We start from the raw sequence: 27575 nt of genomic DNA, 5'->3' as shown, positions 1-27575 counted from the left end.
GGGCCTCCCCTGGCCCCCGGAGCCAATGGGACGGCGCGGGGGGGAGCCCGGCAGGTGTCGGCCCCGCGGGAATTGCCCCCGGGGCTGGGCAGCGGGCTCCGGCGGGGAGCACCGCCTCGCCGCTGGTGATGATGAACGTGAACGAGCCGTTCCTGGCTTGGTCCCGGAGGGTTTCCGACGGAGGGAAGCAGGGCAAGGAACCGGGCGACCGCGCCACGGCCTCCGTGCCCGGGAGACCAGCAGCAGCGGGTCCGGAGGAAGGCGCTGTGCCGGGAGGGTGGGCCCCGGGCCCCCACTCGTGGCTGCCCTTGCGCCACCGCTGAGCACCGCGGTGCAGATTAGGGCGAGCCTCCACCGTGTCCCGCTGCTCCGGAGCGGAGCTGGGCACAGCCTGGCCGCGGGTCAATCCTCTGAGAAGGGCAGTGACTCCCAGGGCAAGGGGCTGGGCCCAGCACAGCCCTTGCTGACTCCCTCCCCCAGGCAGGGTCAGGAGCACCTGCCCGGACTTGCTTCTCCCTTCCGCTGGGCAGGTTTCAGGCCGCACAGCCTCCCTTAGCAAGCTGCCCCCTGGTTTTCTTGCCTCCTTCCTTCCCCACAGGCATAGCAAAAAACCAGCCCCAGAGAGGCACATGCTCCCTTTGGCTCACTGCTCCCCAGGGCACACGTGCCCATGAGAAGGTGCCCAGGCCTTGCAGTGGTGCTAGGACAGTGTTGAGCAGAGCCAGTGCAGCTCCCCTGGCCTGGCAGTTGGAACTCCCAGCCCCAGCTTCCAGCTCACCCCATCCCTCCTGCTCACGTGGGGATTTCCCCACTGGAAAGGCTCAGGGCATGGGTCCAGCCACCTGCTGCAGGAGCCGGGCCCAGCTCCGGGCCAAGACAGCTGCTGACGGCGGGAGGAGGAACGGGACCTACTGGGAATGCCTCCTCATTCCCAGTCAGTGCCCGGCCCTGTCACTCGGGCAAGGGCCCATGGTGGCAGGTCACTCGTGATCCGCCGTCAGACACCGCCCCGCCAGCCCTCACTGACCACACGTTACTGTTTAGCCACGACCCACATGAAATGCAGAAGTGAGGAGCAAAGCTTTCCGCTGGTACGGCTGCAGAGCAGGGGGCTGAGCTCAGTCTGTCTTTCCCGAGGCCAGAAGCAGCTTGTGAAGCATGTCCTGCCAGCCACACACAGTCCTAGCGAGATGAGATGAGCTTGTGAACTCTTCCCCTCTGGCCATATGCTCTGGAGCTGGATCCATCCCTCCTTTGCTACAGAAATGCTTGTGGCTTTCAGCAGGTGTTTACCTGCCTGGCTCATCCCTGGATAAGCCAGGGAAAATGTGCCTCCAAAGGCTTTTGGGGATGCAAATCACAGAGGCCAGGACCCCACTTCCCACAGGGGTCCAGAGATGCAGAACCCCATGGTGTGGGGAGCAGCACCTCATGGTGAGGAGGGCAGCAGCCTGGCTGTTGCTGCAGGTGCCCCCCTGCTCCTCCACCTGCCACGGATGTGGTTACACTGGGGACACTCATACAAGAAACCCAAATGGGTGGTTTTCTTTCAAGAAGCAAAGCCTGCTCCTCTGTTCTGTCTGCAGTGTTAATAATCAGATCTGTTCCAACCACCGCACGTGGAAAAAACTGCTATGTGCTAAAGGAAAAACCGAGATCAGGGGAGAAAGTGACCTGCCTGCGCCTATGAGCCAGAACACCACAGGACGGAGAGCGAGAGACCAGAGGGGAGGGGAAGCTCTGCAATGATTCACAGCCTGGAAATGGCAGTGGTTTCTCAGCACCGGAGCAGTGGAGCCCCGGCGTGGCCAGAGAGCAGCCCTGCCATCAGCCAAGGGCACAGCTCCAGCCGCTGACCCACATGGGCTGGCCCGAGGAGCTCACAGGCACACTCTATAACCACCTCCAGAGCGGCGAGTCTGCTGCGAAGTCTTCTTTTTACCTTCTTTGGACCCGTGGCTTCACGAAGCACCTCAAAAACCCTGCTGCGGAGCAGAGCTCCCTCCGCCAAGGGAGGCTGTGGTGGGGCGAAGGGAAGCTCCGGCCATGGCGAGCGGGGGTGAGGCGTGAACCCTCCCTGCAAGAGCGGGGAAGCTCCGTGAACCGCAGTGGAGGAGGACGGTGAGGAGCGCAGGGCTGGGACGCTCTCTCGGAGATGCAAGACCTCCCTCTGCCGTCGGTGCGCGCTGCTGGCCGCCGCTCCGGCTGCTGGGTACACCGGGGTGAGCTTATTCCTCATCCCCCCTGCGCTCGGGTTCTGGAAGGGAACCTCGCTGCATGGGGCTGCTAAAACGGCTCCCAGAAGCTTCACGGTTTTATATCTTAAAGCCCCGTGTCTGAGGATGAGGTAAAGGCAGAACAAACGTGAGAAGAACTAAAAGCGAGACCCAGGAAGCCTGTAGTGACAACACTTTTACTAAGCGCTGGGTATTCTCTGGAGTTTTGGGGAAAGAGTGGGGAAGGAAAAGGAAGTTCTCATCGTGGTTACAACAGTCCTTGTTTGTACCACGTGGAGAATAATGTAGTTTACCTCCCAAAAAATCAGTTGCTTTTGAATGAAGCACAATCAACACAACTGTGACAGGAGGCAAAAACCCACCCCCAAAACAGGCCAAAACCTTGTCATTGTCAGTACACTTACACCAAAGAAAAGCTTTAGAACTGCAAGCACAACCCCCATTTGCTTTTACAGTGACTTACCATAGCCTTTGTGCTGCAGGAGAGGTTAACCCTTCTTATGCTGGTCTTACCAGTGAGTATCAAAAAGTCTGGCAGCAAGTTTGCTCTTTGTCAGTCAGATGACCTGCGAATCCGGAGTACACCATGAATGCTTTCTTATAGATGGGTGCTTTACAAGACCTTATTACCCAGTGCAAAGAGACGAGGGGGATGTACTGTTGTAGTTCCAGATGAAGCAATTGTTAGGTAATTAATGCTGACAACAATTTATCAGACAGATTCATTTAGAAAAGCGAGCTCTACTGCCAGCTTGTCTCCTCCCATTCTGCCCCCTCCCTCTTCTCTAATTGACCTCCTAAGGCTGACTCCTTGTGCCAGACACTGGGAATTTCACAGGTCCAAGTGCCCAGATTGCATTAACACCAACAATGGGCTCTTGGGGGCCACAAGATCAGGTGCTGATGAGGTGAGAGCAGCCCTGGCAGAGTACTTCACCCTCCTGCAGCAACTCTCCACTGGATTTAGAAGCCCAGATTCACTTGCTTGCTATCTAATAAGGCCTGTTTTCATCACGAGTTTCTGCACACAGATGACATGAATCGAGGCTATACACACATGTACCTCAACAGAACACCTTTTTAAATCAAACAGCAAATACCAGTAAGACATACCATGTGTGTGAACACGTTTGCATCGACATATTTAGCAGCAGAGACACAACGCTCTTCAGCAGCAGTGGGAGTCTATGGCTAGGTTTATCCCAAATGCTCATCACAGCCCAGAAAGCAGTGCCATGAATTCCTCTGATGCCAAGCGAGCAAGTGCCAAAACACGGCTTCTTACTCACACACTAATGTCAGAGTTAAAGAAGAACCAGCATGCATTTTCCAGTCACTACTTTTGGTCTGTATCTTCTGTTAAATAATTCCTAAGTAAATTGCTGCAAATCAAACCCAAGTTGTACAATGAGGGAATGGCTCTGCACAGTCAGGGTACAGTCACCAGCAGTTTCTGACCAGCTATTGCTACGAGCCAGGCGTCACCTTCTCATTGGGAGCTACCAGAACTGAGAACAACACAAGGATGTTACCACCACAAACCTGACATCCAGGGGCATTAAAGTGATGAGAGCTGTAAAGATTTCAACAGAAAAGCCCTGCTGGACAGTCACACTTCCACGATTTAACAAGAAACTCCAGGGGGTGTTGTTTCCATGGCTTCCCATAGGAAGTGTTCCCATACAAGGGTCCACCTGCAGTATCCTGGCCAGCTCCAACAGAATTTGATCCAAACTGTTTTTCTAAAATACTTACTGGAAGCCAAAAGCTGAAGTCTCTGCACTTCTCAGTGTCTTCCCTGCAGCATTCCACAGCTGGCAAGAAGTGTTTTTAGGAAGATCATGAAATGAAACATACTGACCACAAGGAAGAAAGGACTGGAGCTAACATGAAGGTAGGATTTTATAAATTAAATGGCCTTTATTTGTAATTCATCTTCAAAAGTCAAAACCACAACAAAGTAATTGCTCGGAAGCTTCTAACTGCTCCTTAAACATTTTATCAGAATTGCATGGAAGTGCACTTAGAATAGTAGCAGAAATCTGGATTCTGGCCAGTGCGTACTACCAAACTGCGTTCTAGCCAGAACCCTGAAATCCCCATCCAGCCACTAATACACTGTAATCTCTTTATAGATCAAGCATTAAAAATAACCAACCCCAAACACAGTACCTTTTCCCACAGTACAATGAGATTTCCCCTGCCCCTAAGACTGAGCTTCCAGTCAGCAGCAGATACCTACGGATGAGTCTTTAACAGGTTGGGAAAACACACTAAACCCAAGTTCAACTGAAGTATGTTAGAAGTCTGGCTGGACACAAGGTTTAATCAAAGAGGTTTTAACCAGGGTGCATTTCATTGTTTTAAGGGTAAGGCTGTGCTGCAGTCTGCAGAGTGTGATTACCCTAAACTTACTGGTCAAATAAATAAACTAGTGCTCAATCCTGTGGTGGTGCAGGTCCACTGCTCCAAGTAAACATGCTTAAATTAGACTAGACATCTCAACACTACCATGATTTACAAGTTCTGACCAGGTGTCTTAGATACTTAGATCTCATCATCTTGACTGTGCAGGCTGTTAATGAAAACATTAAACTAAAAAGGAAAGTCTATAGTAGAAGTGTAGACTTGAATACAGAATATCCGTTTACCATGTACTGGAACTGCCATCCTGCTTTCTGAGTTACCTTTTACTTTCCTTTAAAAGTTTTACCTGCAAACTGTACACATTATATGGAAAACACTCCAAGTACAGCTTCAGCTACTTTAGCAACATTTAAATGAAGAACAGGAATTCAAAATACCTCTTAAAATCTGTAATGCAGAAAGGTAGTGCTATGCAAGTGTTATGAACTGATGGTAAGGTTTGCTACCAGCCTTGAGAGATGAAAAAAATCAGGATTATATATGAAAATTTTATTTTAAATAGAAAGCAGAGGTATTGAAGGAAAAAAAAGCACCCTTCTTAATTCCCCTATCAGCATAAGGCTTAAAGTCACTAGAAAATCTGTTTCAAAACCTCCGATTTAATCACAAAGCCTGCAAATATGATTAAGATTTGCTAAGACAGTTTAAAAACGGTGCATTTTACCTTAGACCAGCATTAAAGTTTATCTTCCAGGCTAAAAATTATCATCAAAACATGGAAGAAAGTAATAATCATACATAGAACAAAAAGTTGCTTAAGAGGTGCAAAGGTTTGCTAAGAAAGTTTGTAGTTTGAAGACTCATACTAAAGATGTATTTTCCATATAGTTGAGAGGCTGTGTCTGAGAATTTAAACACTGGGAAACGTTATGAAATCACAGGTATCATAGGTCAGTTTAAATGAGAGTTGGTCTGACAATTACAGTTAGCACCTAGAGGTCTCACTAAGGGAAAACAGAGCTACAACTACACCTCTCCTACTAGCATTTAAGATATGTAAATGAGACTGGGAAGAGATATTTATTAACTAGGTCAGGCCATTCCATTTGGAATGTTTTTGTTTTCAGATGATCAAATGAACGCAACTGCAAAAGAAACCAGGAAATTATTAAAGGACAACAGATTTGTCTCCTCCATGTTGCAATTAAGCTTTGCGTGAAGCAAGTAAGAAAATTCAGGGTTGAATGGTATAGACCATTTGTATAGAAATAACCAACTTGGATTTGAAACTGGGATAGGGATTGAAGTCTTCTGTATTTATGGATGCCTGAGTTAATCTTGGAATGTACAGGGAGAAGTGCAAGGATGCTGGGCATTTCCCCCTCATGGAAGCTTGAGTTTTACAGTTAATCTTCTGATTGGTTCATTTATCCCGCAAAGAACGCATCAAAACCTGTGCCATCATATCATCTTCATCAGCATCATAATCCTGTGAACAAAGGGGACAGAAATTCCTTTACTACAACAGCCATGCTGGTTAATACAATACCAAATAAAACCAGAAAAAACCCGTCTTTTCCTTTGACTTGCCAATAATCAAATTTCTCTCATGATACCATCTGCAAGATGAGACTTCACAGTATTGGCTATATAAAAAAGCTGGGGTTTAGGAGCCATGAGGCTTTATTCCAAGGATGAGGAAACACGTACCACAAAAGTATCATACGAAAAGCGATGTCGTCTTTGAAGGTGCTCCATGAAGTTAGCACTCCTGTAATTTGGATCTCCCCATGGCATTGAGGCACAAATTGGGCAAACCTTCAAGAAAAACCCAAAAAAGCCAATTAAGACCCAATGGTTAACTGCTTTAACATTTACAGTAGGAAGGGCAGGACAGACACAGCATGGAACACTGAAACTTAAGGTTTGTGATAATTGCTATTCTATATGCACAGTGATGGCAAATAGTTCACTGGATATTTAACAGAAAAGCCTCAGATAATCCCAAATAATTTTAATTCATGGCTTAGATGTCTGCAATGGAATGGCTTACTCTTCTCCCTACCGTCTGAAAAGCAGAATTCAGTTGTTTCAGTTGTTTGCTTTTGAAGATTTTAGCCTTTATTTCTCAGTAACAGAAGAGATTCCTTGATTTCCTTTGCAAAGATCACTTCTCTCCAAGAGAAAAAAGGAACTTTTTTCCTAAATAATTTGGAATTAAAAAAAAAGCTTTCCAGAAATATGCAAGTTCCAAATTCAGTTCCATGTTTCTCAATTCCTCTTATATGAGAGGGAGTATTAGCAGATAAAGATTACTAGAATGATATACTGGTTTTCTGCAAGCATTTTTCCCTATAGTTTATAGTATATTGCTGAACACACCAGAGGGGAAAATTAAATGTTTGTCTTTTTCTTGAAATTGTATTTTATTAATTTATGTTTGCTACTGTGCTTAATTAACTTCAAATGTCTGCCATTTTTTACAGACAAAAAGAGGATGTCACCTAGCTGCAATAGGAATAAATGCTAGTCGCCTCCAGAGAATGTACTGAAACCCAGCATTAAAGTTAAATGTATGAACAGCATACCCACATTTGACTTGAACAGGAATAAACATGTACTTAACTTCAAGAGTCTCTAATTCATTGTTTCAAAGGGATTTAAGACTAGACTTCATTGCAATTCTTGCACCAAGACTTTTTATTACCACTTGTTTTGCATCCATGCTGTGCAATGTTTTGCAGTGTTCAACTAGTCCTTCTTGATCAAAGTTTTTCTCGCTGCAATACGGGCAAGGAAAGGTAAAGCGATTGGGGAAGTTCCTGGGTAGGGGGGAGAAAAAGAGGTTATTTATCACTGTAAGAAAGTTAAAAATAAAAACTTTAGGATTTAATACTCAAATGCTGCCTTACCAGTCTTAAGAACACAAATTATTTAAAGCAATAGTTTTATTCTATACCAAAAATCCAAGCTAATTTTAACAGTTTATAAATTCCTAACAACAGTTTTAGGAACTCTTAATACCATCTAAATTTACACAGAATGACAGTTTTCTATAAATGTCGCCATTTATCACCCATTTTTCTTAACGCACAGGGTAACCCCCAATATGCTACAACTCGGATATGCGCCCTACAGTTCATTCCAACTTCCCTTCACTGTAAGTTACTATAATCGACAGAAAAATAAAAGTTTTATTTAAAAATAGCTACTTTTACTGAGTACCTCTGATCTTAAAGATGTGCACAGACCACAGTAGAAAGCAGAACAGCTTGCCAGTGCACCGTCAGTTGCAGATAAAGGCTTAGTTTTTCACTATGTGTAAGGATTAAAATTACAAATGACCAAACTGAGCAGAGGTGAGGTCTGCTTTTACTTCTTTGACAAAAAATTACAAATATTTCCAGAGAAGAGCTACTTACCTGGTGTTGTGAAGTGGTTCTTTCGTTACAGCTTTCACACCTTCCATGATGTAATTCTGGTACTTTGAACAAGAAGCTGCATGGCTACGCATCTTTGAGAGATACATCTGTGCAGGGAACAGTTGCAGAGCAAGGTTAATTGAAACTACTTGCAGTTACTCCTACACTTTGAAATATTAACATGTAAAACAAAGCAGCTTTCTGCAGGCAGTGCTGAAGCAGGAAAACACTTCAGCTGGCCAGGCGGCAAGCTTTGAGATTACAGATTAGTGAATCTGTAACCTTGCTGCCTGTAATATTTGGCAAAAACAGTGCTGTTCAGGACAGCACAGTTTTCTCAACCTTTAATATAGTGTCGTCTTGTCTGGGTTTAAACCATGACAAATGTACATGTGCATAAAATTGCTTCATCTAAAGCCAGTTTACCCCGTCTATGACAATGTATGGAAAATGATTTGGCTTTAAGTACAGATCTTGGTGTAGACTGATCTGTAATTGTTCGATGCCATTAACAAAAACTAATTAAGGCACTACAGTTTTCTATCAGCTGGGATGAAGACACTATCCAGAAACTAAGAGTGAAATTAACTGCTACCCTCACCTTAGTGTGTCTAATTATCTTCTTGTTGTTTTGCCATCTGCTAAGATATCTTCTTACATACTCAATTAACACTAGGAAGCCCAAGTTTACAAAGAGAAAGGAGCTATCAGGAAGAACGCTATAAAGAGATTCAACATGCAGGATGCTAACAAATAATAAACGTATGGAATGGAATAACCATGTAAGACAACTTTGACTCATAACTATTTCAAACAAAGCAAATAAGTTTATGTTTAAGAGCCAAAGAGTTTATGATATATTATGTTTACGATTTATTATAAATTTAAAAGCCAATACATAACCCCACATCCACTGTTTAATTATGATGTCCATCCCACAGAGACAATGCTTACAGAAGCAACTGCTGAAGCACCATTTTACTCTTAAAGTCACTACCTCTGATTTGGAATTCACTTCCTGAAGAGGTCAACAATAAAAACACATGGGAAGAATGTCAACATTTGAGTGCTGCTTATACCTTTATGTATTATCTTAAATATCTTTGGCACTTATCAGAGCAAGCATTTTAACCTGATTCTGCAGAAAGCTGAAGAGCAAGCTCTTTATCTCCCTCTAAGCAGTATGGCTGAGCAGGCACACCTCATGCACTTTATTTCCAAATACTTTCATACTTTTTTATTGCAGCCATTGCAAGTGGTTTCTGTCGTTTCAATTTGCTTTTCCAAGTCCAGAGCTCTGCTCCCAGGCGACAGGGTACTGCGGCACACACCACACACTGGCTTTTTGGGCTTAAGACATTCCTGCAGGCACGGACTGCAAAAGCTGGAATGGGAGAAGAGCAGATGGTGAGAACAGCCCTCCTGGACACCCAGCATAAGTATTCGGAACCCTTCCATGCCTTCTGCACTAAGTGAAAATGGAATCTCAAGAAGCTATGTCTAATAAACCAGCAGCCTGGTGACATTTGTGCTGCCAGGGAGGAGCGGGATTCTAGTTCATAATGCTCAGTGTTCATAATGCTCGCTTTTGGACAGTGCTCTCTCTGCTCCCTCCTCTGTTTCAGAGAAAAGGGAACTGAAAGTGAAAGACTATCTGCCTATTTCCTTCCTTTCATGGAAGCTCCAGGACACCCATAAGACGCTGCTGCAAAGCAAAGCTGCCAGCAGAGCCCCCTTCTCCTCGGCCAGCACCGCTTCACCCCATTGCCACCGACAGGATCTCGCCCCCCCGGGCGGGTTCCCGGTCATCGACCGGTTTCAGATCATCGACCAGTTCCCCCGCCCCAACGGGCTCCTGATCATCGAAGGGTACCCCCCCGACGCGTTCCAGATCAGCGACGGGTACACCCCCGTCCCCCCCGCGTTCCAGACCACCGACGGTTACTCGCCCCCCGACGGCTTCCACCATCGACAGGTCCCCGCTCCCCTCCCGCTGACAGGGCCCCGCACCGCCGCCTCAGCGCCCTCCCCTGCCCGCCGGTCATCCGCTCACACGTGTCCGCAGGGCACCCGCACCGGGCTCTCGTACACCTCCAGGCACACGGGGCAGGTGAAGCGCGACAGCGGGTCCTGCCGCTCCGGGGAACGCGACGAGGACGCACCGGCGGCAGCCACCGCCATCTTCCCGACGCCGCGCCCGGCACCCGGGGAGCAGATGCGCGCAGGCGCGGCTCCGCCCCTGTAGCGGGGCTCCGCCCACTCGGAGGGGCGTGGCCGCACGTCGCCCTGCGGCGGTAGCTGTCTCGCGGCAGGGGGCGGTGCCCATCGTCCACTTCCGGGGCGCCGCTGCGAGCCGCCCCCTCCGGCCGGCAGCTCCGGAGCCGGCGCCGGGAGGCCGAGCCGAGGGGTGGGCACGTCCGCCGCGGGCAGCAGGGGCGGTCCCGGGTCCCGAGGCCTCTACTGGAGCGTGTGAGGGGCCGCGGGGTCCGCAGCCCCGCATCCGGGTCACCGGACGTTTCCGGCCGAGCGGCGGCGGGTCCCGGTTGCAGCGCGGAGCGGTGAGGGCCGGGCCTGGCACGCGGGGTGTGTGGGGGGGCTCGGCCCGCCCGCGCTGCGGTCTCTGAGGGGACGGCGCGGCGTGGGTGCGGGCGGTGGGCGCTGCGAGCCGTCCCCGGTGAGAGGCTGCAGAGAGCCCCCGTGGGGCCGGCCGCGGGCGCGGTGTCCAGTGAAGGCCGCTCACGTCGCGGGGCTGAAGGTGGTGGCCGCGGCCGTGCCCGCCGCTCCTCGCACCGGCCGCGCCGGGTGCCTGCAACAAGTGTTTCCGCTGCAGCCGGGGAGCGAAACGGCTCCAAGCGCGCGTTAGGTGCGCGGTGTGCCTTCCCACCCCCTTGCTCCGCGGGCTGGAGTTCCTCGGCGATGCGCTGTGCTCTGGTGCTATTCAATAGCCTTTGCGTTCTGGGTAGTTCTGTTTTCAGACGTTTGGTGCAAGCCTAACGTTCCTAGTTCTCTTGCTGTGGTCTAGGAGAGTGCTGAGCGTGTCCCGTGTTTCTCACCATCTGCCATAGGGGTTTTTGTGTGCCTGTGCCCTGCCAAGCAGTCTAGGGTAGGCAGAGTGATTGGATCCCTCAGCTGAGGTTTTAACCCAGGAGACGGATAGAAATGTTTTCTCATCTCACCTGCAGAAACTGGGCTCTGGTCAGACCTTATTTTTCATGCATCTCCATGAAATCTTGTAAGTTTTCAGTCAACAATTTGCAGCAAAACGGCCTTGTCACCTTCTCTGTTGCATCAGCTAGTGTGCTTCTTAAAACTATATTTATCTGTGCCTGCTCATACTGAAGGCTTTACCAAGCCTTGTAACCATGGTTGTTCACTGCTCGGAGCCTGCCTGGTGCTGGGTGGGCTGCCTGGGATGGGGATGTTTTGCTTTGGAAGCTCTGTGTGCAGGGAGCAGGGCTGTGAAGGGTTGCTGGGTTGTTTGCTCTGCGGTGGTTTGCTTTTTGGCTCCGTGAACTCTGGCTTGCATGCAAACAGCGAGTCAAAATGAGAGCTGGCGGTGGTTTTGAGTGTCACAGTCTGCAGGGCCTCGGTGGAGGACTTCCCTTTCGTTGGGGACTTTCCCAATTCTGACATCTCATCCATGTAACCGAGCGCTTTTGTTTAGTAGTTATTAACAGGGGAGGTAGAAGAATTGTAATACTTAATCCAGCTCCTTGTCAGCACAGGATCATTCTTGTTCTGGGGGTGTATTACTGATGTGCAGACAAAGATCCTTCTCTGAAATTCCTTCGTGGAGCCCTTCTTGCTAAGGAGCAGACATTCCGTTGTCTTTGTCCGCAGACTTCATCTTACACAACTTAAGGAAGAAAGATCTCTGGGAGGGAGAAGGGTTTACTCCTGGCCCTTATGCTCAAATGTTAATTTAGAACTCCACATTTCCTGTGATTCACAGCTTGTCTTTTGACATCAGTGCAATTTTCTGTGGGAAAAACAAGAGCAGAGTGCCTTTGAGCAGAAACTGAACTGCTAGTTAACTTTTCCCACATGGTGTTGTCATTAAGTGCAGCCTTTCATAAAGTAATAGCAACTGCTAAGCTGTTGGGGTTTTTGTTTGTTTTCCTGGCCTCTTGGTTGTTGGTTTGTTGGGGTTTTTTGCCCCTATTTATGACTCCTTTTATTCCATTAATTTTGCTCTTAGCAGTGATTTTCATTTTAACAGGAGTGTGTGGGGGCATTGATCAGCATTCTAGCAGATGCAATTAATATTGGGTGGAAAGCCTTTCCTGAAGTGCTGTTTCAGACATACTACAGCCAAAACAGTGCATTGATTTCTCCTTCCTCCCCTCCCTGTGGTTCACAGCTGGGAAGCCTGTAAGGGCTGGATTGTGGCTTTATTTAAAAAGCAAAGGCTGTGGTCTGCTGTTTGATCACAAGTTCCTCAGGCAGTTGAGATGCAGCATGTTGGCCTCTTCGTTACCTTGGGTTTGGTAGTTTTAGGAAGCTTCTTTTGCCACCAGCTTTTTCTGTAAAGTTTGTGAGCTCAGTGAGATGAAAATGTAGGTCCATATACACGTAAAAGCGCCTATTCCTGCAAACAAAAGCATAACTGATGTAAAACCAGGAAAGGTTTTGTTCTAATAAAGCAGCTATAAATGGCACGTATAGCCCTTTTTTTTTTCTTTATTTGCCGAAAAGATTGCAGTCGTGTTTGCACTGCCAGTACTCAGCTGAAACTTCGGCTGTCGATTGCAGCAGTCAGGGAGTGTGTTCTCTGTAGGCTGGGTGCAGAGCATTCCCAGTGCAGGGATGGCCTGGGTGTGCCGTCAGGTGGAATGTAAGTGGCAGGAAGTGTTAGGTGAAACAAATAAATCTGCTCAAGTCTAGGGGCACTAGAGGAAACAAGAAGTAGATGTTTTCTAAGTTGAGCAAAAGAAACTTATTTATGGGAATTTTAAAATCTTTATATCACTGTGCAGGGCAAAAAAAGGAAAAAACCCAAACCAATCAGTGACTGATTATTATAATGATTAAGTTGCTTGAACTGAAAGGGCAAAGTAATGTGCAGAGGAGAGACTCTAAAAAGTCGTGCTTCTCCTCTGTTTTTTGCTGTGAGTTACTTTTGCCTTAGTTTCCTGAGCCAAAGAACCCTTGGTCCTGGCTTTGTTGCATCAAACTCTCAGAGCCTTGCTCGATGTCGGTTTGTTGTACTGCTTTAGCTGGATAACTGGAAGAAGAGTAGAGAACGACAGTGAAAAGCAGGACAACATCATTTCTGTAGACTCTTGCACATTTTTCTTGTGCAGAAACCTAAAGAGGTTGTTCTGGGAGCTGCTGCTCTGTGAACCATTTTATGGAATCCTGTGAAGCAGAGGTGCTGTGGACATCTGGGGTTTGTGCAACTCTGTTGACGTGTCTTTGTTTTCAATCTTTATTCCAGGAGAGTTGCCATTACTGAAGATTCTTAATGCCAGATAATCAACCTACTGCCGAGTAACCATGAAAGAGACGAGGTAGCTGCCCAAGTGTGAGATAAAAACTGATTTCAATGGATTCAAAATATAAAGACGATTTATTTAGGAAGTATGTACAGTTCCATGAATGCAAACTGAGTGCCTCTGACAACAAGCATCGTCCGATTAATGATGAATATTTGCGAGTGGCAGCCGCAGCCTTTCTTTGCCTTCCCAAAATTGATCCCTTTTATAGATTCCGGTTGATAAAGTTCTACGAGATCGCTGAAAACTCACTGAGATCTGTGAAATCCTCAAGTTTACATTCTCTACATAATGCATTCAGCATGCTCGAGACAGTTGGAATTAATCTCTTTCTTTACCCCTGGAAAAAGGAGTTCAAAAATATTAAGGTAAGACATTTTATGTGTGGCCACAGTGAGAACATGATTTGTTTTTCTTTCTTTTAACATACTTCATGTGTTTCTTTTATAGTCTGTTTTCTTTTCCCCACCTATTAGCATGATGTATATGTTTGTCTACATACAGTTGGTAAACAGAAGCCATAGGAAAATTGCAGTGTAAGGTGTTGTGCTGGCAAGAGTATCCCAAGAGCAGAAGTACTATTTGCATTTATAATATAACAATAAAATAGAGGAAGAGATTATTTAAGGGTTTTGTTCAGCCTAGCTTTCTACAGTGTCTTAATTTCTACTTTGAGATGCTTTCCCTAGGGTGAGTGGTCTAGTTATGTTTAAGCTCAAAGTCTGAATTTTGTCTAGGAACCTTTGTTAACAGAGCACAACTATTGCATGCTTTCAAGTGGATGCTTTGCTGGGGTTTCCACAAGTTGTATGATGATGGTAAAGGAATTTCTCTAAAAACACTGTTTCCAGAGTATCTTTTATCTGCTTGTCAGCTCTCAGTTCATGAAGTTTGGATTTTAATGTGCTTTCAAATTATTTATCTATGCCAGGATCTCAGAGGGAAAAGTAGGAAGTTGCACATTGCTCAGCTTGGGTGCTGGAAGTCAGATAGTGAGCTTTCTGCTGTTGATTTTTCTCTTTTATCTTTTCCTATATGATTATTCAAAACTGCTGCAGCATTTCAGTAATGAATGCTGCAGGTGACTTACAGGAACAGTTTTGATACTTGAAAGCTGGATGAAAACACTGCTGGTACAGGTGTCTAAAGTCATTTGTGGGTTGTGTGCTCTAGTGATCAGTGCTTTTGTTTTTCTTGAAGATGCTATTTCATTATTTAGCAAAGACTTTCAACATTATTTTCCTAAAGGGGAACTACCTTTATTCATGTTCTGCATATAAATCTTTTTCATCTTATGCTTAAGTTCTGCCCTTTGAAATGCTGGTTGATCCACTGAGGATAGCTCTTGATGCACTGCCAATACTGACTTTGGTTGTGCATTGTGGATCCAGTAGCTGTTCTGTACAAAGATATGATGGGCAGGCTACTCTTGCCTCCAATCTAAACCAGTTTGAACTGGGTGGGTTAAGAACATACCTTGGATATGCCAAATGCTAAGGATATTTCAACATGCACAGACTCATTTTTTTTGGGTTTTTTTGGTCATTTTTAGTGCTTGACTTAATATAAAATTATATAAACCAGACATTTGAAACTGCATAGTAATAGTACAGTATATTTAAAGCTGAAGAAGACTTTGGTACTCCCACAGTAACTCAGAGTTCGTGTTACCTCTAGCTAGCCCCTGTGCAGGTGCAATATATGAAATCTCTGCCTTTTTACCTTTCATGGTAAGCTTGCTTGTAAATGCAAACATATCTGGTATGCGTAAAAGTTAATGTCCTCCCTGTTGATTTAAATCACTGTGCTATACACTGACATGCTAATCAGGATTTCAATTTGAATGGAAACTATCCTACTTTGAATTTGCCTCATGCAGAATTTCCATCTGCTGAGCAGGAGGAATGCAGAAATGGAGTTCATCTTGCCATGGGAGTTGCATGTGTTCACTGTGGTTATTATTCTATTTAATTATACGGTATCTGTCACTGAATTATCTGAACATCTAGTCCACCACTGAATTTGTAACCTAGTTTTCCTTTTATTTCCCCCCAACCCCTTAGACCTACACTGGACCCTTTGTTTATTATGTAAAGTCTGCTCTAACTGAAGATGATGTAAGGCAAATTTTGAACTACATGGGCTATGTTCAAGAACTGGGAACAACGTATAAGCTCAAAGAGCAGGTTGATGCCATTCAAGTGAAAATGGTTTCATTTGAACTCTTTTTGGCCAAAGTGGAATGTGAGCAGCTTGTTGAAATTCACTTGCAAGTGAAGGATAAAGGTTATTCAGAGGTTGATGTCATAAATGAGCGAAAAAATAGCACTGAAGATGTTAGAGGCTGCTCAGAAGCCATGAAACGGCGTGTAGAGTGCAGAGAAAACTTGAACACTTCCATGGCACGAATGGTACTCCAGAAATCAGCAAGCGAGCGGGCTTCTAAAGATTATTTCAAGCCAAAGGTTAGCAAGCCTTCTAAATCAGTGGACACATATGATAATTATTGGGAAAGTAAGAAACCACCTTTGATGAGCTCCCTGAGTCTCAGGAAAGAACCATTTTTAGTTGATGCAGAAGATGACATTAAAGATGAGATTATCCGTCCATCACCCTCTCTTCTGACAGTGTCAAGCTCCCCACATGGGTGTTCAGAGGAATTTTTGCCAACTTCATCTCATCACAATGGCATGCTAAGAACAAATGTCCCTTACAGCTCCTATTTTTCTGCTCAAGAGGACTTAGATTTATATACTGATTCCGATTCTAGAGGTATGTTAAATTTTAAAAGACAAGAAGCTATTAAGCCTGATGTATGGGTGTTAAAAAATGATGCCAACCCTGTTTACCACAAACGCACCCACCTAGCCAAAGAGACAGCTTCCCTCAAGTGCCAAAACTGTGGGGTACCTTGTGGCACTTCTGTTTGCCAAAAGTGTGACAATCTGTACAACTCTAGGCAGGAATACCCAGCAGTGAAACAGAGCACCTATTCAATCAAACCACTTCCAAACGATGGCTTGCCTCCTGCGTCTTTAAGGGAGAAATCTCAGTACACATCACAGACTCAGAGTCAAGAGAGAGCTGCTCAGTTCAGCTCAAAACCCAAATCTTCAGGCACCTCGCGCTGTGGCTTTTGTAACCGGTCTGGAGCTGCAAACACTTGCACGTTTTGCTCGAAGGTCTCATGTGACACTTGCCTCAATGCTTACTATTATGATCCCTGCTGTAGAAAAAGCGAGCTTCACAGATTCATGCCTAACAATCAGTTAAACTATAAATCGTCCCAGCTGTCCCATGTAGTTTATAGATAGACCCGATTAGTCTGTTTTGGAGGGGAAGGAAAGGGGGAGGGGAAAGGGCTATCTTAACTAATGTTCTGACTCCACTGATAGGAAAATAACACTGACCTCTTACCAAAAGAACACATCCAAATGTCTGGAACCGTGGTTCAGCGATCAGGTGCCAGTTCTTGATTTTTGTGGCTTCACAGATGCTGCAGACACATTCGATTTCATGCTGCTATAATTTAGGTAACTCCTGAATGATCATTACTTTTCAATCCCAAGGGGGAGAAGAGCACGTTTGTTTTTTTTTCTTTAAAATTTGGCAGCTGTTGTATGTCAGAAAAGTGACATCAAACCTTTCTCTTACATTGCAGTCATCTCCTTGCCTAAGTAAATCCATGCAAGGCTTGAAAATTGAAGGTCCTCATTTTCTATGAGTGATGAAACTACTGCTGGTTTTTGATTCAAGTATGACTCCCAAATGTGCAAGAGATGTGAATGGCTTGTTTTGCCAACAAGGACTATTTTATCTTTTTTTTTTTGAAGTGTGTCTGCATTTCTTAATCCCCAAAATGCAAACACCGATAGCATCTCTTCCTTTTGTCTTTATGTTTCTTCCTTCTCCCCTTATCTCCCTGTTGTTTATCTCAAGGTTATAGAATCTGAATCTGGACAATTTTTGCTTTATTTTCGGGTGTTGCCAATTTCATCCTACTGGGTTTTGCCATGTGGTAGTTCAAAAAGGTGAACCTGTAGTCACGTTACTCAAACTATGTTTGTCCTTTCAGATGAATACTGACTTTCTTTACTTTCTGTTGCACATGTATTACGTACTGTTCTTTGTACTGTAAATAGGTATTTTGAAACAGTTTATTTTTAATAAATATTTAATATGTTGAGTTCTTAAAAGTGGTAGAATCATTATAACTATGAAGTCTCTCTGGGTTATTTGTTCAGGTGACTTTGTTTTTCCTTGTACTGTATTTCATAGCTTATAGTCACTGTGGCAGACTGATCAATTTTGGGGTTTTAATCTGACTTTTTTTTTCTCTCCTTCTGACAAGGCTACCACTAGTCTGAGTGGAGTCTTGTCTAAGAATTGCAGGATTTTGGTTCTCAGTGCACGCTTTTCCTTTGTGGTTATGGAAATTGTAAGTATAAATGTTATGCTTGCTTCCAAATTCATTGCCACCTCTGTAGTGTAGTCCAGCAAGTAAAGCACTGGCCTGGTTAAAAATCAGAGATCATTTGTGACTCCTGTTAAAGTAAACCCATCAGTTATGGATGTGAATCAGATAGTAAGATTTATTTCTGTTACTGTAGCACATAGGAACCCAAGCGGAGACCCAGGACTCCGTCGTGCTAGTCTCTGTACAGTTTGACCCCCAAACAACACCTGGTTATGAATAGGCTTTAGTTTTTATGTTAAAAGGAAACCCACAAGAATCCTTCTAGCTTCCTTATTCCACCTAGCTGGTTAGAACAAAGCATCAGGCAACCTAATCTGATGTGCAGAATTTAATGTGTTTAAAATATCTGTAAAAAACTCTAGCTGAGATGTAAACTATGTAGTCCATTCTGCACTAAAATTATTCACATAAGGGTTTTTTAAACACTGTTAGAGTCTAGGCTTCTAAACTTTAATGTCCATTGATCCCTGTGTGACAGAAACATGCATGAATGATCATTTGTATTACATTTTTTGGGTGGGGGGAGGGCTTGAGGTAGGTAGAGGGGGAAACTATATAGGCTAATGTTGTAAAATAGCTAAAATAATTTTAGCCATAAACGGGTGTCAGAAGTATTATGGAAATAAGATGAAATCTGAGTCTTACAGAGGGCCGAGAGCAGTAAGTTACTGTACAGTTTGCACTAAGAAACAAAGTGAATGGCGTGTGTTAAGCAATCAGGGAAAAGTCTGAATGAAGTGACTGCAGCTGAACATTATGGTATAGGCAAGTATTGCCTTGCTGACCCTGAAAATTGTTTAGGTGACTGATTTTAAGGTTTTGAAAATCTTGTATGTTTTTTCTATAAATATATATATATATATATAAATATGACACAAATGTAGATACATTCTGTATATAGTGAAGAATTTAAAAACAATTTTAGTATTAAAATACGGTCTAAGGGTGGGTTTCATTTCGGTGGTTATTTTGGTTTTGTTCATCTTCTGAAGTGTCATGCCCGTTTGGCTGCTCTACAGTGTATCTTCTAGTTCATTAGTTCAGTTTCCATATGGCTACTCACACTACAGTGAATAACTAAAACTGTGATGCCACGTAATTTTTACGGTGAACATAGCAGGGACTATACTTGCTTTGAAAAAGAAAAGTCCTGTGTATATATGTCATGGAATACTGTAGTACAAAACTGTGTTTAATTGAAGTGATACCATGCTCTATTTTTGTGTATCTTACTGTATGAGGTTGCTGTGATTGATACAGTAAAATATATGCTAATTTAAAATGCAGGTGTTTTGCATCTGATTTGTTTAAATTATGTTTTGAAGGAATTTAAAAATAAAGAAGCCTTTAAGAAAAGGCTTAAACTCTTTTCTTAAAGTGGAGTGCATGTAGCTGTCTGTCTCACAACTGCGTTTTGCATGCAGAAATGAGTTGGTGCCCAGAGGTAATCTTGGGGGCAGAAATGGGCAAGAGTGTATGTATCATGAGCCTCAGCGTTATGAAACTGGATGTACTGCTTGCAGAATGCAGAGCTTTTTTTAAAAGCTTTTATTTTCAAGTCTTAGCAGCATGACTCAGTTTGTTCCATAAGAGCATGTAAGCCAATATGTCAGCAGTCTGCAGCAGACAGACTAACGTGGGGTGGAGAGCAGGTTTCATGGGTGATGTGAAGCTAACAGACATTGATTTCCAGCCTTGACTCTCAATGTCATACACACTTCTAACGAGCTTCTTGATATAAGCTGCATCTCTCAGAAGATGTGTGATACTACTGATGTACTTTTGGCACTTGAGCTAGGCCTTCTGGCTCCTTCTTCATCCTGCTAGCTCTGGAGCAGGATAGTTCCTCAAGTTCCAAACTAGATCACTTTTTCATTTGTCCTTTGTTTTAAAGCATGTCAGGCGACTGCTGAAATGCCAGAAGTGCCATTTCTACAAGGCCTCTAATCTTAGGATCTCTTGAGGTTACTGGAAGCATCAGGGATGATGATAAAAATCAGGCTCAAGGTAACTAAAATATTCTTGCAGGAAATCTTATCTTACATCGCTGTGCTTCTTGTGCTGATGTATTTCTGGTGCATATAAAACATGGAATTTGTGCTGTTTTACTCTGACATTTCTGATTACAGACCTGTGTGTGTTTCCTGTGTCTTTTGCTCTCAACAGAAGTTTAAAGGATGTTAGCAGTTCAGACTCGATGGTTTGAGCTGGCAGCCCCTTAAATTTGTTTGTTTCTGGAAGATGCCTGTGGGTTACAAGCATTTAGTACATGTTGCTGAGTATGCTGTAGAATTTATTTTAAGGGAAAAGATTCACCTTTCTAATATTTGTTCAGAGCCAGAAGCTAATCTGAGCATGGTGATAATTGATACATTGCCAGAGAGATTGGGTGAAAAGCAGGAGGTTATTCCAAGTTAAGGTAACATGTTGATGTACCTGTTTTGGCTTATATTTAGTTAGTTCCCTGAAATCCATTGGAGTTAAGCCTTTTAGCATGGCCCTTACTGTGGTATCTAAGCAGCAACTGAGTTGAGCTACAAATGTTTCTATTTGTGAAGGATGCCCCATGCTTCTTTCTAAAAATCATGGAATGTGGTAGTTTATCTAAAGGCTGTTAGTTATGTAAATGTCTTAGAAATCTTCTATAAAATTAAATAGAATTGAACATTGCAGTTACTTTTAATTAGTTTTTTTCTTCAGTTGCTTTTATTCTCCTAGAAAAGGTATTTTTTTGTAACTTGTCTTGCCAGTATTGAAAATGTAGGGGCAGGGAATCAGTAATTAAGTAGCTTTCTGGTTTTGTACTCCTACACCCCTGCTGTGAAAAACAAACTCCGAGGGCAACCTTTTGCACGGAGCCTCTTTACGAAAATGAACAGACAAGTGCATCAGATCATCTTATGCAGTGCCTGGAGGAAGGCAGAAGGTTGAAGTATGTGATATGGCAGCAGCTCTTTTAACTCTAAAATCCTGCAGACATGCCACATAATTGAAGCTCTTCCATCTGAGGAGAGGTGTAGGAGAGCCAGAGAGCAGCTGCTTTGTTTGACAGGCTTGCTGTGCAGATTTCAATGTGCTAATGTGTGGAAAGCAAGGCTGTTCCTTACAGCATTGAAGCTCTCTGCATCGAAAATATCTTGGCATATTTTATACTGTGCAGTGGGTCTTGGTTCAGACCAGAATCTAGAGCCCTGTGACAAGGTGAGACCTGTATAGCACTAGAGGTAGTCAATGTGCTGATGGGCAGCTACTTGCAGCTAGACTGTGCCAGAGTCAGAAAAGGCAACTAATACTGGGCTGACCATGAAGAGTTGTGGGGATGCTTGACCTGTACCCAGGAATTTATGGCACCTAGTAGTACTCAGAGTGGAGCAATCCTTACAATTCCTGATTTTCCCCTCCTGCACTGCTTTTGCTGCTTTCACAGTGGGGGACAGAGGATGAGAGCTTTGGCATTGCTGTGAGTTGCTTTTTTGGAAACAGCCGCTTTCCTGCCCTGACCTCTGCAGAAGAAAGGATCTTGTCTCCTTAGGACCCCCTGCAAACATGGGAGACAGTGCCTTGTTCAGGGACTGTGGGGTGCTGCCATGTGGTTTCTGCCACTTTGTAAGGCAGAGTTGCTCCAAGATTTTCCAAGTGCAGGCAAAACGAACCATCTGGACCATGCTGCCACAGATGCTTCCTGGTGGGATGGGTTTGCTGTTTCCTTACCCTGAGAAACAGCAGGGTCAGAGGCTATGATTACTGCTGGTGCACCACTGCAGTCAGCTGCCCATACTCCTGGTCTTCTCTCAGCTGGCAGCAGTGGGTCTGGTTTTCCACTGCAGTAGCAGATGAAAAGGGGCCGTGGAAGTATTCCCAACATCCAGCAGCTTCCCAGGTTGCCTGTGCTTAAATCCAGGCATGGACTTCCGCTGAACTTTGAAAGGCTTTGTGCAGAAAAGAGGTGGGCAAGTGGAAATGGTCCAGATAAAAATGAAACAACCTGCTCAGGTATTTTTCTTTAGCATCAAGAAGGAATTTATCTTCCAGCATTTGGAATCTGGGAGGCACTGAAGTCCTATTGCAGGGAACTTCAGACGAGGTTAGGGGTTGTTTTAATTACTGATGCTTTGTATTGGTGGGGTTAGTTCTTAGTGCTGCAGATCCTGAATGTAAGGCATGGTGGTCCTCGTCCTTCTGTTCAGGCTGGGCTCTATCATAGTAGTTCATGCTTTGAGATCAGGATGTGAAACACCTTCTGACTGAAGTAATGCCACCCATCTGTTTTTCCTGTCTTACAGTGAGCTTTTAGTTAATTCTGCATTGTGCAGTTCACTGCATTGAAGACAATGTCAGAGCTCCAAGTAGCTTTAAGTAGTGCAGAATCAGGCCTGCAGTACGTGGCTGACAACTTGCATGTGGCAGCTGCTTCTGCTGTTGTGGGTGTGGGGCTGTCATGCTTCCTGCTTTAGAAATCATTCTCATGATAGTCATACTGTTCTGAGAGGTTTTTTTATCATCAACCTGCTTTAAAAAAAGAAAAAGAAAACTCAACCCACAACTGTTCATCAGCTCCTTAGTGAAAAACGCTGCTTTCCCCCGGAGTCAGTACAATCTGGTTTGTAGCTTTGTGTGCAGCGTGCTCCCGTTTAACTGCCTTACCTGAAACTTTCACAGTCCAGCTTTCTGAAGCACCGCCAGTCTAGTGAACTGTCTTTACTAAAGCAGCAATCTCTGCGTGTCTCTCCGTCACTGCACATATATACTCTGCCCTTTACCTTCCAGTTAGGCAAGACTGAGCTTCTGTAGTGACTCAGTTGTGGATCTGTGCCAGTGGCATGTGTAAACCCCAAATCCTAATAAATGAACTGTTAATCAAAACAGATGCTGCTAACAAGCAAGTCTAAAAAGGAACAGCCTGTTTACATGTCTTGGTGCACTTAAGCTAGCTAGTATATTCATGGTGAACCTTCCCACAAAGCAGCTCTGTGATGGAAGGGGAGGCCTCTTCCCCTGCTGTGTGGTCCCTTGCACCACTGGCAGTGGGGAGTGAGTGGGGTCCCACAGCAGGGCCACAGAAGCTGGTGGAAGCTCACTAACAGAATCTGTGTGGTCCCTTAAAGGGTACAGAGGAACCCTGTTAGATACCTACATCAGCTTAGGGTCAGAAGATCTCCCAAAGAGCCAAGTCCTGGCATGAAGATTCCCTCTGTGTGGCTGGGTAGGAATGTGGAAGGCAACCCCTGGAAATAGCTGCGTAACTGTTCCTTAGCAGTTTCTGACACTAGAATCCAGCAGACACCTGATAGCACTTTGCTGGCTTGGTTGGGGTGTGTAGATGGGATTGTCTTAACGCTGGAGTGATGGCGGGTTTGTTTGCTAGGTTTTTTCGGACATACTCTCCATTACAACCAAGCATGCAGTGAGCCTGTAATTGCTCACATGGGGAGGGTTATGTTGTGACCCCAAAGGGGTACTGGAGGGAATGGGCAGAGTGCCGCTGATGGCTCCCTCTGAGCCTGGTGCTTGGGTGTGCCCGAGGAGGAGGGTGGCTGTATGGATTTGCTGGCTGCAGATAGTGCGGGTTGACTCAGAGGCAGAAGCAGAAGGGGACGAGGATGCCATCTGCTACATCACCTGCTCAAAACTTGCTTCCTCAGGCTGCATTGCTGGGGTGAGCCATAAACCTTTCTGTCCAGAGGGGTCAGCTCAGCATCACTGTGAAACACCTCCTAGGAACTCAGTTTCCCTTGGATGGAGCTGGTGGAGGTGGCTCATTTATTGGTCCTGGGATGTGCATTGAGGGGAGAATGCCATTTCCATTGCTTTTTGCTTTATGCTTGGTTCCTGGCCCTAAATTGCAAACCTGTTCTAGTATCTTTTCACACAGTATTAAATGAGAAGATGTATTCTTATAGCTGTAACAAGTCTGTTTTATAAGCTGGCTTTGGGCCATCTCAGCAGAAATCAGTGGGCTGCATGCATATGCTCTGCTTCTCCTTTTTAGGGGAGAGTGGGGAGAGGGGCTTTATTCCCAATGCTCTGCCTCTCTGTGAGAAGTAAAGCCCCTCTTTGGGCAGCTGCTGTTACATCTTCTGCTATGATTAAATTCTGTTATTCTCCAGAACTTAACAACAGAGATTTCTGAGAGAACATTCCTAATGCCAGGAAGGGGAATAAGCATGCTTATGCATTTTCTGCTGTGCTTTGTTGTGAAGTCATGTGGAATAGCTATAGATGGCACTCTGGTATTGGTTACTGCTTGTACCTAGCTGTTTCTGTGCCGAGAGGACAGAGCACAGTGAGCCTCTGTCGTGGGAGAGTAAGATCAATTTGGCCAGCTTCTGAGAGATTTATGTATAGCTTCTGCAGTGAACACATGATGTGGGCAAGGATGTACTGAAGGGTAGGAAGAGTAGAAATTAAATATAAGGAATAAGATGAAGCCTAGTGGCAGTACAGCATCATATTGTAGCAACACTGTTTCCTGCTATACAGATTTTCGTATAGACAGTGCTTCCATGTAGATGATCTGGCATTTTGGATCTTGTGTTAATAAGGATTTAAGGGAATTTTGTACCTTGTTTTAGGGAATGTTTCGTTTAGTATCTGCTCGGCCTTTCCATACCCTAAGAACTGGTGCTGGAGGCTGTGGTGCCTCTGCAGCTCCAGGACAGAACTGAGGAGGTGCTAGCTGAGCAGGGGATGCTCTTAGCCTCTGTCTTCCCCTCCTAGGTCTCCAGTGGAAAGTTTCAGTCTGAGAAAAACACAAAACCTCTTCATGTAAATTGTAATAGAAATAAGACTTAGGTGAGTAGAAGGGGGTGTTTGCTCTATGTGTGGCACTTGCCCTACTGGGGAGGGTCTTAACATTGCCGGAGTTTATTCAAACTGGAAAGGTGCTTCATGTCCGCAGTCAGTCTCAGAGATCCCTTTCTTTTCCTTAGTCTTGTATTTCAGTATTCAGGTAGAGGAGCACAAATCTGAAGGCCCTTCCCAACCCTAACCATTCTGTGATTCATTTCAAGTGCATTCTGCACCCCACAGATCACTGCCAGGCTCTGTGCAAAGTTTCCCATGTCTAGGTTTTCAAATCTGCCTTTTGCTTGGACTCTTAGTGACTTCTGCCTGTTTCAGGAGTCAAAGTCTCATTCACTTTCCATTGTGACTCCTAAAGTCTTGGACTATTTAAAGGCATATAAAAGAATGAAAAGAATCTCATCTGGCAGCATGGAAGCCTGTGGTGTTTGAATCTTTGATATGAAGATTTCTCCTGCTTGGAGAATAGTTCATTTTAATGCTGTGAAATAGAGCATGATAACAGTGCTGCTGTATATACTACAGTGAGCATTATGTGCTGCTTAATAAAATGATGCTCTTGTCCAAGGATTTCATTTCATAATGAGAGGGGGAAGGTGCAGTGTTCAGGTACAAGTAATTCACACCTAAAACTTCTGGCACGAATTTCTTTAATGTAGTTCTGCCTGCAGCTGGAGTTAAATTCTTTCTTCCTGGTTCAGTGCTCACTGCTTCAAATACAGCCTTTTAAATGTTGCAGTGGTCTAGATACCTTTGGAACCTAGTGTCTGGTCTTGCACTACAGGGAATTTGGTAAGCAAAAGGAAGGTTGAGACATGAAGATGTGGTGTGTAGCCATCATTCTACTTAGATTTAGCAGCAATACAATGGAAAACTGAGGAAGAAAGCAACCTGTTTTCTGTAAAGTCGTTTTTGAGATGTTTTAAAACACTGAGGTCAAGAAACAAGATTTTGATGGAAAGAAAGGTGAGAGATTCTGGGAAGCAACATATGGCTGAAGAAGTGCAGAAATGATCAAACCCAAGTGTTCCTTGTTGTAGTACAAACCTAGGGTATAATCACTGTGTTTTTGCTTCTTGGCTGTTCCTGAGTTTTCAGTCTCAGAGTAGGTTATAGGCATCTTCTGGTACTTTTCAGTGCTTGATTTAAAAATCTTCTTCCTTTCGTTATACTTCCTACTTTTCGACTGGCTCAAAGCCTGTTGGCAAAATGTCTTCTACTGAACTCAAGTAGGATGTTCACATGTCTTGGGAGTGAATGTAGGTTTGACACTTGACTTGATCCTGCTTTTCATGCCTGCAGCTTATCACTCAAGCTCTCCAGTGAAGGACTTCATTTCCTCAGTCAAATATTTTCTGTGTGACTAGCTAATAGCTAGAGGCAGTGATTTTTCTGTCAGTGCTTGGCACTGTGGATTTTGTTCAGAAATCTCATGGCCGTCTGAAAAGTAGTCTCAGAAACAAGCACTGGATTTGCTTGCAGTGCTTGTTTTATTTATCTGCTTATTTATCCTGCAGAGTGACAGGGGGAAATGAAGTGATGGGGTGTTCATTTTTCTGCAGCACTGAAAATTTGTCTTTTTTCTCCCCAACAAAGCTTGAAGTCACAGGGAGGTTCATTCGTTGTCAGCAGGCACCTTCCCTGTCAAACTGAAAGTCATGTCCTAGTTTCTCTGTTTGTACTCCCTGGAACATGGTGCTTGGGCAAAGCACCAGCTCAGCTGCCGGTGCTGTCAGGATTTCACCCACCTCCCAGTGGGCTGAAGGTTGGGTTTTGTTGTTTGTTTTCCCTGTTGCACTAATGCCATGACACCAGCAGCTTTGTCCCAGAAGCAGCTTCATGAAGGCGAGCCTGATTTCCGGTTCTGTTCAGTCAACAGCTTTCCCATCACCAGCAAGCAGAGAAGTTTGTAAACGGGTTTGTGATGAGAAAAGAGTCTGCTATGAACCTGATTGAGACACTGAAATAGCTTATGCACCAGTCACCAAGGCGCTGTCTTTTAATCATGACTGACACAGTTCTTTACTGAAGACAAAGCCTGGCATTATAATCTTTGTGCTGGTTTTATGCTAGTGGAGGAACACTGATTGCAATGTGGTTAAACCTGAGCTGTACAACAGGGAGAGGAGCCGAGGGGACAGAATTAATTCTAGATAAAACCACAGGTGTGAAAGGCTCATTAAAAACTATCAAGCCATGGAGTGGAGGCATGTGTGAAAGAAATTACACCACTGCCAAAGAGCAGTGTGAGTAGGAAGATAAGGGCAGAGAAGTTATTGGCCTGACAGTCCTTCAGAGAGGAGGAATAAAAACTGGCTTAAAAGTTGAGCCTGATAATGGAGTGGTATCTAACGACTCTACATGCAAAAGTGACTTTTCCTTGAAATACTAGTTCTGTATACTAATGCAGGAAAGCTCGGTAGTAGCAAAGGAAGTTGATAGATTCCAAAGGGAATATTAATTAGGAGCAACTTGAAAGTCCAGCCAAAGATCTATGTAAATTGATGCATTTCTCATGGAAAATACCATGTGTTTTCCTAAAATAATAAGGTACTAAAGCCTGCATGTGTTCAAAGTAGACTTTGAACATTAGAAAAGAGTAAGAGGAAAACTAAAACTAAAGGAATTCACTCTGGAGTGTGAAACTCCAGTGCTGTGGGGCCTTCTCTGTGCCAGCGGGCTCGGTGTGCAGCCCTTTCTCCTGCTCTCAGCATTAGGGAACGCACAGGAGGGCTTGATGCAGGTCTTTCAATGATGTTTTGAGCAACAAGATACT

General features: G+C 44.6%; 2 protein-coding genes across 3 annotated transcripts; one reads left to right on the top strand and one right to left on the bottom strand.

The window, feature by feature from the left end:
- Window positions 1-4132: 4132 nt before the first annotated feature.
- Window positions 4133-10263, bottom strand: RNF114 (ring finger protein 114). Its single transcript, XM_065691439.1, has 6 exons — window positions 10080-10263; window positions 9260-9410; window positions 8027-8133; window positions 7312-7426; window positions 6315-6422; window positions 4133-6093 (listed from the first exon to the last, which is right to left on the bottom strand). Exons 1-6 carry the CDS (start codon window positions 10205-10207, stop codon window positions 6028-6030), a joined length of 675 nt encoding a protein of 224 aa, XP_065547511.1. The 5' UTR covers window positions 10208-10263; the 3' UTR covers window positions 4133-6027.
- An 88-nt stretch (window positions 10264-10351) lies between these two features.
- Window positions 10352-19280, top strand: SPATA2 (spermatogenesis associated 2). Of its 2 annotated transcripts, XR_010615323.1 has the most exons (4): window positions 10352-10584; window positions 13464-13889; window positions 15585-17054; window positions 17873-19280. XR_010615323.1 is itself a non-coding variant. In XM_065691437.1 (3 exons), exons 2-3 carry the CDS (start codon window positions 13572-13574, stop codon window positions 16833-16835), a joined length of 1569 nt encoding a protein of 522 aa, XP_065547509.1. In that variant the 5' UTR covers window positions 10352-10584; window positions 13464-13571; the 3' UTR covers window positions 16836-19280. The 2 variants fall into 2 exon arrangements, 1 of the variants encoding a protein (XP_065547509.1); XM_065691437.1 differs by having other exon boundaries at window positions 15585-19280.
- The last annotated feature ends 8295 nt before the right edge of the window (window positions 19281-27575 follow it).

The sequence above is a fragment of the Lathamus discolor genome, chromosome 11 (assembly GCF_037157495.1).
Source record: "Lathamus discolor isolate bLatDis1 chromosome 11, bLatDis1.hap1, whole genome shotgun sequence".
NCBI classification, from domain to species: Eukaryota; Metazoa; Chordata; class Aves; order Psittaciformes; family Psittacidae; genus Lathamus; species Lathamus discolor.
This window is presented reverse-complemented; position numbering and strand designations above follow the sequence as displayed.

Excerpts from the sequence above, each read along its gene's own strand:
- RNF114 (XM_065691439.1), bottom strand. The coding sequence starts at position 10,207 with ATGGCGGTGGCTGCCGCCGGTGCGTCCTCGTCGCGTTCCCCGGAGCGG. Across the intron at positions 8,134-9,259 it reads GCAATGGCTGCAATAAAAAA|ATGTATCTCTCAAAGATGCG; the intron begins GTATGAAAGTAT and ends TTCCCTGCACAG. Across the intron at positions 7,427-8,026 it reads GAACCACTTCACAACACCAG|GAACTTCCCCAATCGCTTTA; the intron begins GTAAGTAGCTCT and ends CCCCCTACCCAG.
- SPATA2 (XM_065691437.1), top strand. The coding sequence starts at position 13,572 with ATGGATTCAAAATATAAAGACGATTTATTTAGGAAGTATGTACAGTTC. Across the intron at positions 13,890-15,584 it reads AGGAGTTCAAAAATATTAAG|ACCTACACTGGACCCTTTGT; the intron begins GTAAGACATTTT and ends CCAACCCCTTAG.